The following is a 14,547-nucleotide window of genomic DNA, read 5'->3' as shown; positions in this document are numbered from 1 at the left end:
CACTTCCTATTCATTTGGCGACATTCTTGAGTCGCTTCCTTTTCAGTAACCGAAAATCAACAGGAAGTGACCTGTAAATGCTCCAAAATCAACAGGACACCCCCCCCCACACACACACACTTTAATCCATGTGAGCTTTCCCGCTCAGGAGCTGGCCTTCGACCCGTACGAGACGTACGCTCAGGACGTGCTTCGCTCCGGCTTCCAGCAGCACTTCCTCAGCCAAGTGACCAAACCCGGCGCAGCTTTCTACCTCCAGGTTAGAGCCGCCTCCCTCCACCCGCGCATTGCGCGCTAACTGACCCGCCTGAACGTCCGCTTGCGCTGTCCGTAGTCCATCTGCGAGGGCTTCAAGGAAGCCGTGCAGTACGTTCTGCCTCGGCTGCTGCTCACGCCCGTCTACTACTGTCTGCACCTCTTTGAGAGCATCAAGGTAACGTCTCACATGATCATATCACTAAAAATTCTTAATACTTCCAGTCCTACTTTAGTCCTTGGTGTTTCATTCCACTAACTTGTAACTAGGAAAAATAAACTGCGTCGTCAAAACCGTCCGTCATCCTCAGCGCTTCGATTTAACCTTTCGTCCGTACTATTGCCCGGTTATTTTTCGTTGTTATTACAGTAATATTACAATGCAACAATTGGCAAACTTGTATAGCAAAAGTCCGCTAGCATAAATGGTAATGTTTACAACAATTGGCTAACTTACATAGCAAAAGTCTGCTAGCTTAAATGCTATATAATATTGCTAATGTTGACAACAATTGGCTAACTTGCATAGCAAAAATCCACAAGCTTAAATGCTATATGATAATGCTAATGTTTACAACAACTGGCTAACTTACATAGCAAAAGTCTGCTAGCTTAAATGCTATATAATATTGCTAATGTTGACAACAATTGGCTAACTTGCATAGCAAAAATCCACAAGCTTAAATGCTATATAATGCTAATGTTTACAACATTTGGCTAACTTGCGTAGCCAAAGTCCACTAGCTTAAATGCTAAGTAATAATGCTAATGTTTACAACAATTGGCTAACTTAATACCAAAAGTCTGCTAGCTTAAATGCTATATAATAATGCTAATGTTTACAACAATAGGCTAACTTGAATAGCAAAAGTCTGCTAGCTTAAATGCTATATAATAATGCTAATGTTGACAACAATTGGCTAACTTATATAGCGAAAGTCTGCTAGCTTAAGTGTTATTTAATGGCATTGTTGACAACAATTGGCTAACTTGCGTAGCCAAAGTCTGCTAGCTTAAATGCTATATAGTAATGCTAATGTTAACAGTAATTGGCTAACTTAATACCAAAAGTCTGCGAGCTTAAATGCTATATGATAATGCTAATGTTCACAACAATTGGCTAACTTGCATAGCAAAAGTCTGCCTGCTTACATGCTATATAATAATGCTAATGTTGACAACAATTGGCTAACTTGCATAGCAAAAGTCTGCTAGCTTATATATATATGATATAATGCTAATGTTTACAACAACTGGCTAACTTACATAGCAAAAGTCTGCTAGCTTAAATGCTATATAATATTGCTAATGTTGACAACAATTGGCTAACTTGCATAGCAACAATCCACAAGCTTAAATGCTATATAATGCTAATGTTTACAACATTTGGCTAACTTGCGTAGCCAAAGTCCACTAGCTTAAATGCTAAGTAATAATGCTAATGTTTACAACAATTGGCGAACTTAATACCAAAAGTCTGCTAGCTTAAATGCTATATGATAATGCTAATGTTCACAACAATTGGCTAACTTGCATAGCAAAAGTCTGCCTGCTTACATGCTATATAATAATGCTAATGTTGACAACAATTGGCTAACTTGCATAGCAAAAGTCTGCTAGCTTATATATATGATATAATGCTAATGTTTACAACAACTGGCTAACTTACATAGCAAAAGTCTGCTAGCTTAAATGCTATATAATATTGCTAATGTTGACAACAATTGGCTAACTTGCATAGCAAAAATCCACGAGCTTAAATGCTATATAATGCTAATGTTTACAACATTTGGCTAACTTGCATAGCAAAAATCCGCTAGCTTAAATGTTATATAATGCTAATGTTCACAGCAATTGGCTAACTTAATCGCAAAGGTCTGCTAGCTTAAATGCTATATAATAATGCTAATGTTGATAACAATTGGCTAACTTGCATAGCAAAAGTCTGCTAGCTTAAATGATATATAAAAATGCTAATGTTGACAACAATTGGCTAACTTGTGTAGCAAAAGTCCGGTACCTTAAATGCTATATAATGCTAATGTGTACAACAATTGGCTAACTTACATAGCAAAAGTCTGCTAGCTTAAGTGCTATGTAATGCTAATGTTGACAACAATTGGCTAACTTGCATAGCAAAAGTCTGCTAGCTTAAATGCTGTGTTATAATGCTAATGTTCATTTTAACTGGATTGGACTTGTAGCACTGTCAGTGGCGCTGAAACCAGAGCATGTTTTGTTGGCATTGTTGACAGGTGACTTCCTCTTGATTTTGAGTCACTTCCTATCCATTCAGGGACATTCTGGAGTCACTTCCTTTTCAGTAACCTAAAATCAACAGGAAGATAACCCGGAATGCCCCAGAATCGACAGGAAGTGATCCTGAAATGCCTCAAAATGAACAGAAAGTTAACCTGAAATGTCTCAAAAAACAACAGGAAGTGACCCAACAGGTACAGGAAGTGAATCCAAAATGCCCCAAATCAAAAGGAAGTGAACCCGAAATGCCCCAAAATCAACAGGAAGTGACCCGATATCTACACGAAGTGACCCAACTCTACAGGAAGTGAACACAAATCCCCCCCAAATAAACAGGAAGTAACCCTGGAATGCGTCAGGATCAACAGGAAGTGACCCAACATGTACAGGAAGTGAACCCAGAATGCCCCCAAATCAACCAGAAGTGACCTGATATCAACAGGAAGTGATCCAACATGTATAGGAAGCAACCTCGAATTCCCCTCATACCAATAGGAAATGACCTAATATTAACAGGAAGTGAACCCGAAATGCCCCAAAATTGACAGGAACTGACTCGATATCTGCAGGAAGTGACCCTGTAATGTCTCAAAATCAACAGGAATTGACCCTGGAATGGGTCAAAATCAACAGGAAGTGACCCTGAAGTGCCTCAAAATTAACAGGAAATTAACCTGAAATGACTAAATATAAAGAGGAAGTGACCCTGGAATGCGTCAAAATCAAAAGGAAGTTGACCTGAAATGTCTCAAAACAACAGGAAGTGACCCATCACGTACAGGAACTGAAACGGAAATGTCCCGAAATCAACAGGAAGTGACCTGATATCTACAGGAAGTTCCAGATGCCTCAAAATCTACAGGAAATGACCCTGGAATGCGTCAAAATCAACAGGAAGTGACCCTGAAATGCCTAAAAATTAACTGGAAGTCAACCTGAAATGTCTCAAAATCAACAGGAAGTGATCATGGAGTGCCTCATAACAACAGGAAGTTACCCAACATGTACAAGAAGTCAAACCGAAATGTCCCAAAATCAACAGGAAGTGACTTGATATCTACAGGAAGTTCCAAATGCCTCAAAATCGACAGGAAGTGAACCAACATGGACGGGAAGTGAAACTGAAATGTCCCATAATCAACAGGAAGTGACCCAATATGCTAACCGTCACAGTAAAGCTACTGTCACAATTGGTCCAGAAATTGTTCGGCCAATTTCTTTAACAGCAGTCCCAGCGCCACCTAATGGCGACCGACCAGATTGGTAGACGTGTTGAAACTTGCCAGATTTTCCCAAAACCCCTCAGTGGCCACTACTACAATTGTTTTTCCCAAAGTCAATGTGGCAGTGGCAGTGAGATACCACAAGGGGGCACCAAATCAGTACTTTAATTGTCTTTCCCTCTGTGTGTTTGAATGTGTGGTATGTTTTGTTTTTGTAGCAACTGGAGGAAAAGAGCGAGGACCAGGAGGACAAGGAGTGTCTGAAGCAGGCCATCACGGCTCTACTCAACCTTCAGAGCAGCGTGGAGAGGATTTGCTCTCGCAGCCTGGCCAAGCGCCGACTCAGGTCCGTACGGAAAGTTCCGTTCATGGCGGGACTCCGCCCGTCCTTCCCGGACCCAAATAGAGCGCTTGTGTAGGCGGGCACTTTCTGCTCATTGTTCTCTAAGCTACACAAAGACAGTGGGGAAAGCAAACTTGAAACAAAAACGGGCTTAGCGGCGAACCGGAACGACGGCGAGACCGTCCGGACCGTTGACGGACGGGTGGATGACAAAACGTAAGCGCGCTCCGGCCGGCGTCTCGTGACGAGGATTGTTCATACCTTAGGGGTTTAGGCGCTAAAGTGATTAGCCCGGGATCAGCGTGCGGCATTTTTGGCCTTGACGACGAGATGGCCGTCGCGGCAGCGCGCTCACTCTCTGACATCCTGTCGGCGATCGATCGGCTTCTGCTATCAGCTCACGCTACGGGTACTTGTTAAATCGCATCTAGGATCGGGATTATCTTTTAAGCTAGGACCGAGACTACGGTCCGCACCGGGTGTCAAACGGGTCCTCAAAAGGCGGCGCTGACATTTTGGTTGACGTTGCAGCGAGTCGGCGTGCCGCCTGTACAGCCAGCAGATGAAGGGCAAACACTTGGCGGTCAAGAAGATGAACGAGATCCAGAAGAACATCGACGGCTGGGAGGGCAAAGACATTGGCCAGTGCTGCAACCACTTCATCATGGAAGGGACCCTGACCCGAGTGGGCGCCAAACACGAGCGCCACATCTTCCTCTTTGACGGCCTGATGATTTGCTGCAAGTCCAACCACGGGCCGCCCCGCTTGCCCGGCGCCGGCTCGGCCGCGGAGTACCGCCTCAAGGAGAAGTTCTTTATGCGCAAGGTAAGCTGACGCCGGGTTTAAATAGGGGCTGTCCGAATTAGCGAAGCGGGTTGTATGAAATCCTTTGTAAAACTGAGGATCAGTATCGGGTTCTGGTATCGGTACAGTACCGGCATTGGACAATACACACAGCCAGGTATCACGATCTGTATTGAGAGCAACAACTTGTGTTGGTGCAACACTGGTGAAAATGTTCTTTTGAGAAAATGACTGAGTACACTGGGGAATTCTCTGTCCTAAGATGGCCGTCAGTTCCGCGTTGAGTGCTTACCAGTGTTATGAAATACAACAGCAAGTGACTTTAACCTGATATCAGATTCCTATTTGGAAACGATCCATCCGAAAAGTGACAGTAAAGGCTTCGTTCCTGTCCAAAGATGGCCGTCAGTTCCGCGTTGAGTGCCTACTGGTGTCATGAAATACAACAGCAAGTGACTTAAACCTGACATCAGTCTTATTTGGACACGATCCATCCAAAAAGTGACAGTAAAGGCTTCGGCCCTGTCCTAAGATGGCCGTCAGTTCCGCGTTGAGTGCCTACCGGTGTCATGAAATACAACAGCAAGTGACTTTAACGTGACATCACGGTCTTATTTGAATACGATCCATCCAAAAAGTGACAGTAAAGGCTTCGTCATAAAATCAGACTCTAACTAAGACCCTAACTTTCACAACTCTCCCGGCCCCGCCCACTAAAAACAGGATTACGTCACACCCAGAATAGGGTTGCCAACAGTCCTGGATTGCTCGGGACATCCTGAAATTTAGGAAATTTCCAATTGGCCAATCAGAACTTCCTAAAATCCAGGATGTGAAATTTAGGAAATTCTGATTGGCCAATCAAAACTTCCTAAAATCCAGGATGTCCCAAGCAATCCGGGACTGTTGGCAACCCTAATGCGGAATCATCTGCAGATTTATGCTAGCATGCTAACCATAGACGCGCTATTTTCTTGTTGCCGTGTGAACTTTCTGCCAACTTCAAAATGCTCTGTTCAAGCTCCATCTAGTGTTAAAGGTGAGAAGTGCGAGAGAATGTAGGCTTCACTCAAGCTTCTTGTGCGGGCCGGGTACCATGATATTTTCCTCGAGGCACCAAAAACCAAGCCTTAGTTTGGACAGCCGCGGTTTAGGGAACGTTGTAGTCACGCCGTATCTGATTCCTCTGCTCCGCCAAGGTCCAGATCAACGACAAGGACGACAAAGAGGGCGAGTACCGGCACGCCTTTGAGATCATCCTCAAGGACGGCAACAGCGTGGTGTTTGCTGCCAAGTCGGCCGAGGAGAAGAACGGCTGGATGGCGGCGCTGGTGTCGCTCCAGTACCGCGGCACGCTGGAGAGGATGCTGGATGCCGCCGTGCTCCGGGAAGACAAGGAGCAGCACTTACACCTGCCCGCCCCCCACCTCTACCGCTTTGCCCGCCCCGACTCTGAGGAGAACGTGGTCTTCGAGGATGGTGTCCAGTCAAAGTCTGGCATACCCGTGGTTAAGGCTGGCAGCGTCCTCAAGCTCATCGAGAGACTCACCTTCCACATGTATGCCGGTGAGCAAACCCACGTGTCTGGAACTCGAACGGAAAAAGGGTTGTAGGATTGGGACTAATCGCTGCTGGGCTCAGTGCTACGATAAGGTCCGGGGAAGACTAGAATCTAGGCCCAGACTTGGATGACCGCTAGATTCGGGATCACTACAACCGTAGGGTTGGGGAACAGGGCCGAGTAGAAACGGGTTCTAAATACAGGACTAGGTACAGGACCGGGATTTGAACGAGCAGTAGGATCCAGTCAGGATCAGTAATACATTCGGGTCCAGATTTGGATGAGCAGTAGAATCCAGTCAGGATCAGTATTACATTCGGGACCAGATTTGGATGACCACTAGATTCGGGATCACTACAAGAATAGGGTCAGGGAACAGGATCGGGTTTAGAGAAAGGTGCTGGACGAAGTACAGGATTAATTCTAGAACCGGGGGCAAGGAGAAACTGGTTCAAAATAAGAACTAGGTCCGGGATCAGGATTTCAATGAGCAGTATAATCCAGTCAGGATCAGTAATACATTCGGGAGCAGATTTGAATGACAAGTAGAATCCAGTCAGAATCGGTATCAGATTCGGGAACAGATTTGAATAAGAAGTAGAATCCACTCAGGATCAGTATTATATTCGGGACCAGATTTGGACGACCGCTAGATTCGGTATCACGACAAGAATAGGGTCGGGAACAGGATTGGGTTTAGAGAAAGGTGCTGGACAAAGGACATCATAAATTCCAGAACTGGGGGCGAGTAGAAACAGGTTCAAAATAAGGACTAGGTACAGGACCAGGATTTGAATGAGCAGTAAAATCCAGTCAGGATCAATACTATATTCGGGACCATATTTGGATGACCGCTAGATTCGGGATCACTACAAGAATAGGGTCGGGTAAAAGGATTGGGTTTAGAGAAGAGTGCTGGATGAAGAACAGGATCAATGCTAGAACCTGAGGTGAGTGGAAACTGGTTCAAAATAAGGACTAGGTACAGGAACGGGATTTGAATGAGCAGTACAATCCAATCAGGATCAGTAATACATTCAGGACCAGATTTGGATGACCGCTAGATTCGGGATCACGACAAGAATCAGGTTGGGGAACAGGATCGGGTTTAGAGAAAGGTGCTGTACAAAGAACAGGATCAATTCTAGAACCGAGGGAGAGTACAAACTAGTAAGTAGTAAGGACTAGGTACAGGACTGGGATTTGAATGAGCAGTAAAATCCAATCGGGATCAGTACAACATTCGGGACCAGGCTTTGGATCAGTCTTAGGACATGAGTGACACTTGTTATCAGTATTAGGACCAAGTCCAAGCAGAGGGTCAGTCCTAGAACAACGTGCAGGATGAGTTCTAGATTCAGGATCAGCACTAGAATATGAACCACTATTTGGATCGGCTTTGAATTGCTAAAGTGCTAGAAACGGGAAGAGGATTTTTTAAAATCGGGACAAGATTTAGGGGCAGCACTCAGATCTGGAGCATAACCCTAACCCACGCCCGTCTTCCTCTGCCGTCCCTCCCGCAGATCCCAATTTTGTCCGAACTTTTCTGACCACCTACAGATCATTCTGCAAACCGCAAGAGCTGCTGGACCTGCTCATCGAGAGGTAACTGGCTCTCGAAACCGACTGCTTGACCACGCTGGAACCGTAACTTTCTCACGCCCCCTTTCAGGTTTGAGATTCCTGAGCCGAGACCCGACGACGCCGATCGGCCGGATGCGGGAGAGCAGCCCGTCAGCGCGGAACTCAAACGCTTCCGCAAAGAATTTGTACAGCCCGTCCAGCTAAGGTACAGCGGAGGCTACCGAAACGACTGCATGGCTTGAACCGGGTACAAGTACCGTTACACTCCTAAGAATACACGCTTTGTGTTCTCGCTGCCGCGCCGACAGAGTTCTAAACGTGTGTCGTCACTGGGTGGAGCATCACTTTTACGACTTTGAAAGAGACGCTCACCTGCTAGGACGACTGGAGGACTTCATCGCTTCGGTCAGAGGTGTGCGAGGCTTGCGGTCGCCGGCCGACCGACGTCGGAGCTGACCGCTTTGCCTTCCAGGTAAGGCCATGAAGAAGTGGGTGGAGTCCATCACAAAGATCATCCAGAGGAAGAAACAGGCAGCAGTGCGCGGGCCCAGCCACAGCATCACCTTTCAGAACTCTCCGCCGCCCGTGGAGTGGCACCTCTGCAAGCCGGGTCACTCAGAGAACTTTGACCTGATGACGCTGCACCCCATCGAGATAGCCCGCCAGCTCACCCTGCTGGAGTCCGACTTTTACAGGTGAGCGCTGAAACCCGGGGCTTTCGCTTCAAGGCTGTTCTTCTGGAACCGTGTCACGGCGCAGGGCCGTGCGGCCGTCCGAGCTGGTGGGCAGCGTCTGGACCAAAGAGGACAAAGAGATCGACTCGCCCAACCTTCTCCGGATGATCCGTCACACCACAAACTTGACCCTCTGGTTGGAAAAGTGAGACTACCGCCGCACTGCTCCGTGCCGCTTTTTTCCGCCGTCCAACTCCTTCCTTTGCGCAGGTGCATCGTGGAGACTGAGAACCTGGAGGAACGCGTGGCGGTGGTGTCGCGGATCATCGAGATCCTTCAGGTCTTCCAGGAGCTCAACAACTTCAACGGTGTCCTGGAGGTGGTCAGCGCCATGAACTCCTCGCCCGTCTACAGGCTGGACCACACCTTTGAGGTGCCAGAGCTAATGCAGTAGGGGCGGTAACCTCCGGGTACCTCATAATATGATTTGACTGGAATTCTCATGCGATGTGGTATACCCCAAAAATGACCGTTCTCCCCAAAATGTTTTTTTTTTTTTTAACAAAAAAAAGTGAACTTTCAAAATGCTACTTGTCCTACAATCAGGACGCTAAGGGCCGCAAAAGTTGTATATGGTTTTTGCTGAAAAATGTACGGTTCGGCCAAAATTGGCCAAAAACATACCCATTCACTTCTAATGGGCAAAATTTCCCATTCATTTTCAATGGCCCTATTCGCCATTCATTTCAATTGCACAAAAACTTCCATTCAGTCTATTGATTTCCAACCCAAGTGACTCCCAATATCAACAGGAAGTGACCTGATAAGAACAGGAAGTGACCCTGAAATACCCCTAATAAACAGGACATGACTCAATGTCTACAGGAAGTGGTCCAGGAATGCCTAAAAATCAACAGGAAGTGACCCTGGAATGTTTCAAAATCAATAGGAAGTTACCCAATATGAACAGGAAGTGGCCCTTAAATGCTCCCAAATTAATAGGAAATGACCACAAAACCCCCATATCAACAGGAAGTGACTCAATATGAACAGGAAGTGAACCTGAAATGTCCCCAAATCAATCAGAAGCTACCCCAAAATCCCACCATATCAACAGGAAGTGATACAGAATTAACAGGAAGTGACCCTGGACTGCCTCAAATAATAGGAAATGACGTGATATCAAGAGGAAGTGACCCCTAAAAACCCCCATATCAACAGGAAGTGTTATCCCTAAATACCCCCATATCAACAGGAAATGACCCAATATTAACAGGAAGTGAACCTGAAATGCTCCATATCAACAGGAAGTGGCCCAATGTGAACATTAAGTGACCCTAGAATGTGTCAAAAAAAAGGAACTGACCCTGAAATAACCCATATCAACAGGAAGTGGCCCAATGTGAACAGGAAGTGACCCCGGAATGCCTTAAAATCAACAGAAAATGATCAAATATCAACTGGAAGTGAACCTGAAATGTCCCCAAGTCCACTGCAAGCTTCTCCGAAATCCCACCACATCAACAGGAAGTGACCCAATATGAACAGGAAGTGATGTTGGAATTCCTCAAAATCAACAGGAAATGACCTGATATCAACTGGAAGTAAACCCGAAACGCCCCAAGATCAACAGGAAGTGACTCTGGAATGCCTCAAAAACGGGAAGTGACTCAATATGTACAGGAAATGACCCTGAAATGCCCCCAAATCAACAGGAAGTGACCTGTATATGCCCCAAAATCAACTGGAATTTACCGGAAATCAACAGGAAATTAAATGAAATGCCTCGAGACTAACAGGAAGTGACCTGTAAATGCACCGAAATCAACAGGAAGTGACCCTGGAATGCCTCAAAAACGGGAAGTGACCCAATATGTACAGGAAATGCCCCTGAAATGCCCCCAAATCAACAGGAAGTGACCCGTAAATGCCCCAAAATCAACAGGAAGTCACCGGAAATCAACAGGAAATTAAATGAAATGCCTCGAGACTAACAGGAAGTGACCTGTAAATACACCGAAATCAACAGGAAGTGACCAAAAAAGCCACAGGAAATGACGTGAAATGCCCGAGACCAACAGGAAGTGTCCCTGAAATGACTCAAAAACAACAGGAGGTGACCTAATCTGTACAGGAAATGAACCTGAAATGCCCCCAAATCAACAGGAAGTGACCCTGCTATGCCTGAAAATCAACAGGAAGTGACCGTTAAATGACTGAAAAACAACAGGAAGTGACCAATATGTTCAGGAAATGCCACTAAATCAACAGAAAATGACTCCATATCAACAGGAAGTGACCCGATATCGACAGGAAGCGACCCGTCTATGCCTCAAAATAAACAGGAAGTGACCCTGAAATCCTCAGAATCAACAGGAAATGACCCATTATGTACAGGAAGTGAACCCAAAATCACTCCAAATCAACAAGAAAGTACCTGGAATGAACAGGAAGTGACCCAGTGGCAATATATACAGGAAATGAGCTGGAAATGCACCTAAAAAGGCAGGAAGTGACCCCTAAACCCCCCCATATCAACAGGAAGTGACCCAATATGAACAGGAAGTGAACCTGAGCTTAAAATGATAAACTTCTTTTTTTTCGGTTCCAGCAAATTCCGAGTCGTCAGAGGAAGATTCTAGAAGAAGCTCACGAGCTGAGCGAGGACCACTACAAAAAGTATTTGGCCAAGCTGCGCTCCATCAACCCCCCGTGCGTCCCCTTCTTTGGTACGTCCTGACTGAGGGAGGGGAAGTGAGGGGGCGGGTCAAAGGACTGTGCTAATGTCCTTGCGTGCGTGTCAAGGGATCTACCTGACCAACATCCTGAAGACGGAGGAGGGCAACCCGGACTTCCTGCCCCGGCACGGCAAAGACTTGATCAACTTCAGCAAGAGGAGGAAAGTGGCGGAGATCACCGGTGAGATCCAGCAGTACCAGAACCAGCCGTATTGCTTGCGCGTGGACGCCGACATCAGGGTGAGCTTTTCCTCCCTTCTCTGTACTCTGTAGTAGGGGTGGTAGCTCACGATACGATACCATTTGCGAAAACAATGATCTCACGATATGCCGATACAACAATTGTCGATGCAGGGGTCAGGAAATCATTCAACAATATATTGATTATTGGTCACTTCCTGATGATTTTTGGTCACTTAAAATGAAGTGACCTTGTAACGTTTCCAAATAAATAGGGACTTAAAATCAACAGGAAATGACCCGTAAATGCCCCAAAAATTAACAGGAAGTGACTCGTAAATGCCCCTAAAGATAAAAGTATTCAAAAATCAATGGGAATTGCCCCAAAATGAACTTGTTCCGTTGTCACGTCCTGTTTAGTAGCCCAAAATCAACAGGAAGTGACCTGTTAAGGTCCCAAACTTGACAGGAAGCGACCGAAAATCAACAGGAAAGGGCGTGAAATGCCCCAAAATCAGGAGGAAATGACCTGTAAATGCCTCAAAATCAACAGGATGAGACTGAACATCAATAGGAAGTGACACGTAAGAGCCCCAAATCAACAGGAAGTGACCCAGAAACGGCCCAAAATGAATAGCATGTGACTGAATTTCAATAGGTGAACCAGAAATGCTCCAAAATCAACAGGAAGTGACCGAAAATCAATAGGAAATGACGCAAAATGCATCCAAAATCAAGAGGAAGTGACCAAAAATCAACAGGAAATGATGTGAAATGCCCCAAAAGCAACAGGAAGTGACCCTTAAATGCCCCAAAATCAATAGGATGTGACCCGTAAATGCCCTGAGACCAAAAGGAAGTGATCTGTAAATGGCCCAAAATCTACAGGAAGTGACCCATAAATGCCCTGAGACCAACAGTAAGTGACTCGTAAATGGCCCAAAATCAACATGAAGTCACCCTGAGTGCTCCAAAATCAACAGGAAGTGACTCAAAAATGGGCCCTAAACAAGTAGGATGTAACTGAATATGTGAAGTGACCCCGGAAATGCTCCAAAATTGACAGGAAGTGACCCTGAAATGAATAGGAGGTGATCTGTAAGTGCCCTAAGACCACAGGAAGTGACACGTAAATGCCCCAAAATCAATAGGAAGTGACCAAAAATCAACAGGAAATGACATTAATGCCCCGAAATCAACAGGAAATGACCTGCAAATGCTCCAAAAGCAATATGAAGCGACTGGTAAATGTCCCAAAATCAACAGGAAGTGACGCGTAAATGTCCCAAAATCAACAGGAAGTGACCAAAATTCAACAGGAAATGATGTGATATGCCCCAAAATCAACAGGAAGTGACACGTAAACATCCCAAAATCAACAGGATGTGACCAAATATCAACACGAAATGACATAAATGTCCCAAAATCAACAGGAAGTGACCAAAAATCAACAGGAAATTACATTAAATGCCCCAAAATCAACAGGAAGTGACGCGTAAATGCCTCAAAATCAATTGGAAGTGACCGAAAATCAACACGAAATCACGTAAAATGCCCCAATAGCAACAGGAAGTGACACGTAAATGTCCCCAAATCAACAGTAAGTGACATGTAAATGTCCCCAAAATTCAACAGGAAGTGACATGTAAATGTCCCCAAAATCAACAGGAAGTGACACGTAAACGTCCCAAAATTGGCTGCCACTGATGTCGTTCATTCGCTGCCACTCTCCCACTTCACACGAATTGGACGTCTACTATTGATGAACTCACAGCAGAAGTATAAAAATAGCTTATTTTTCTTTTCACGAGTCATTATCGTGAGCCTTGTATCCCAAATTGTATCGTATCGTGAGCTACCCGGAGGTTCCCGCCCCCAATTTACCAGCATTTCTATTGCAGAAGTTCTTCGAGAACCTCAACCCTTTGGAGGAGCTGTGCGAGAAGGACTTTGCCGATCACCTCTTCAACAAATCTCTGCTCATCGAGCCTCGCAACGCTCGCTCGCTGCCCCGCTTCGTGAGTACTCGCCGGTCGGGCCTCCCTTCGGGGAGCAACCTGACTGACGACTTCCGTCCGACCTCCAGGCCAAGCGTTACACGTGCCCCCTGAAGTCGCCGGGCATTAGGCCGGCGACGGTGCGCCCTTGCGCCGCGCGCCACCCGACGCCGCTGCAGAGCGAGCCGCGCAAGATCAGCTACAGCCGCGTGCCCGACAGCGAGGCCGACGCCACCGCTTCGGCGCCGGCCTCCCCTTGCACGCCCCTGACTCCGCCCCCCACCTGCAGTGTCTTTGATTCTCCTCGGGCCGGCGGCAGCCCCGCCCATTCCAGTAAGTGTGCCCGCCCGCCATCACTCTCATTTGTCTTCTCGCCCTTGTTTTTTCTTCTCCATTTCGCGGTGATCAACCTTCCTTATGGTCCGCCGCCGTCCGTCAGGATCGTCTTCGGTGTCGTCGGCGGCATCCTGGGGCCAACTGTCGGACGAGGCGGCCGTGGTTCCGCCGCCCGTGCCACCCCGCAGAAGACCCGAATCTGCGCCGGCCGAGTCGTCGCCCTCCCAGGTTCTCTTTCTTTTGACATTTTGTTTTCCTCAATGATGACGGTAACGAAAATTTGTCGATGAACAATTTTTTGTGACAATGACCAGCTAAAAACGTGTCTCGATAGACTAAAAAGTACGAATGCCAATTTTTGTCTGACGAGACGAAAATGCGACATAATTTGTGTCATCCGTTCACGATGCGGCAAGTTAGCCAATTGTTGTAAACATGAGTATAGTTATATAGCATTTGAGCTAGCAGACTTTGGCTATGCAAGTTAGTCAATTGTGGTAAACATTAGCATTTTATAGCATTTAAGCTTGCGGACTTTTGGTATGCAAGTTTGCCAAAAGTTGTAAACATTAGCATTATACAGCATTTA

General features: G+C 46.1%; 1 protein-coding gene across 2 annotated transcripts in view; it reads left to right on the top strand.

Moving 5' to 3' along the window:
• Window positions 1-14,547, top strand: part of LOC130920141 (son of sevenless homolog 1-like) — a 28,832-nt gene that overhangs the window by 10,232 nt on the left and 4,053 nt on the right. For both annotated transcript variants that reach the window (XM_057843081.1, XM_057843080.1), the window contains exons 7-22: window positions 149-259; window positions 335-433; window positions 3,956-4,083; window positions 4,612-4,906; window positions 6,085-6,451; window positions 7,973-8,054; window positions 8,122-8,238; window positions 8,342-8,445; window positions 8,506-8,728; window positions 8,793-8,912; window positions 8,978-9,140; window positions 11,319-11,436; window positions 11,513-11,685; window positions 13,527-13,643; window positions 13,712-13,955; window positions 14,062-14,186. In XM_057843081.1, coding sequence (XP_057699064.1) covers window positions 149-259; window positions 335-433; window positions 3,956-4,083; window positions 4,612-4,906; window positions 6,085-6,451; window positions 7,973-8,054; window positions 8,122-8,238; window positions 8,342-8,445; window positions 8,506-8,728; window positions 8,793-8,912; window positions 8,978-9,140; window positions 11,319-11,436; window positions 11,513-11,685; window positions 13,527-13,643; window positions 13,712-13,955; window positions 14,062-14,186 — 2,586 coding nt within the window. The remainder of the gene's footprint in view (window positions 1-148; window positions 260-334; window positions 434-3,955; window positions 4,084-4,611; window positions 4,907-6,084; window positions 6,452-7,972; window positions 8,055-8,121; window positions 8,239-8,341; window positions 8,446-8,505; window positions 8,729-8,792; window positions 8,913-8,977; window positions 9,141-11,318; window positions 11,437-11,512; window positions 11,686-13,526; window positions 13,644-13,711; window positions 13,956-14,061; window positions 14,187-14,547) is intronic.

This window comes from Corythoichthys intestinalis, chromosome 8 (assembly GCF_030265065.1).
Source record: "Corythoichthys intestinalis isolate RoL2023-P3 chromosome 8, ASM3026506v1, whole genome shotgun sequence".
NCBI classification, from domain to species: Eukaryota; Metazoa; Chordata; class Actinopteri; order Syngnathiformes; family Syngnathidae; genus Corythoichthys; species Corythoichthys intestinalis.
Note: the sequence above shows the minus strand (reverse complement) of the source record. Positions and strands in the feature narration are given on the sequence as shown.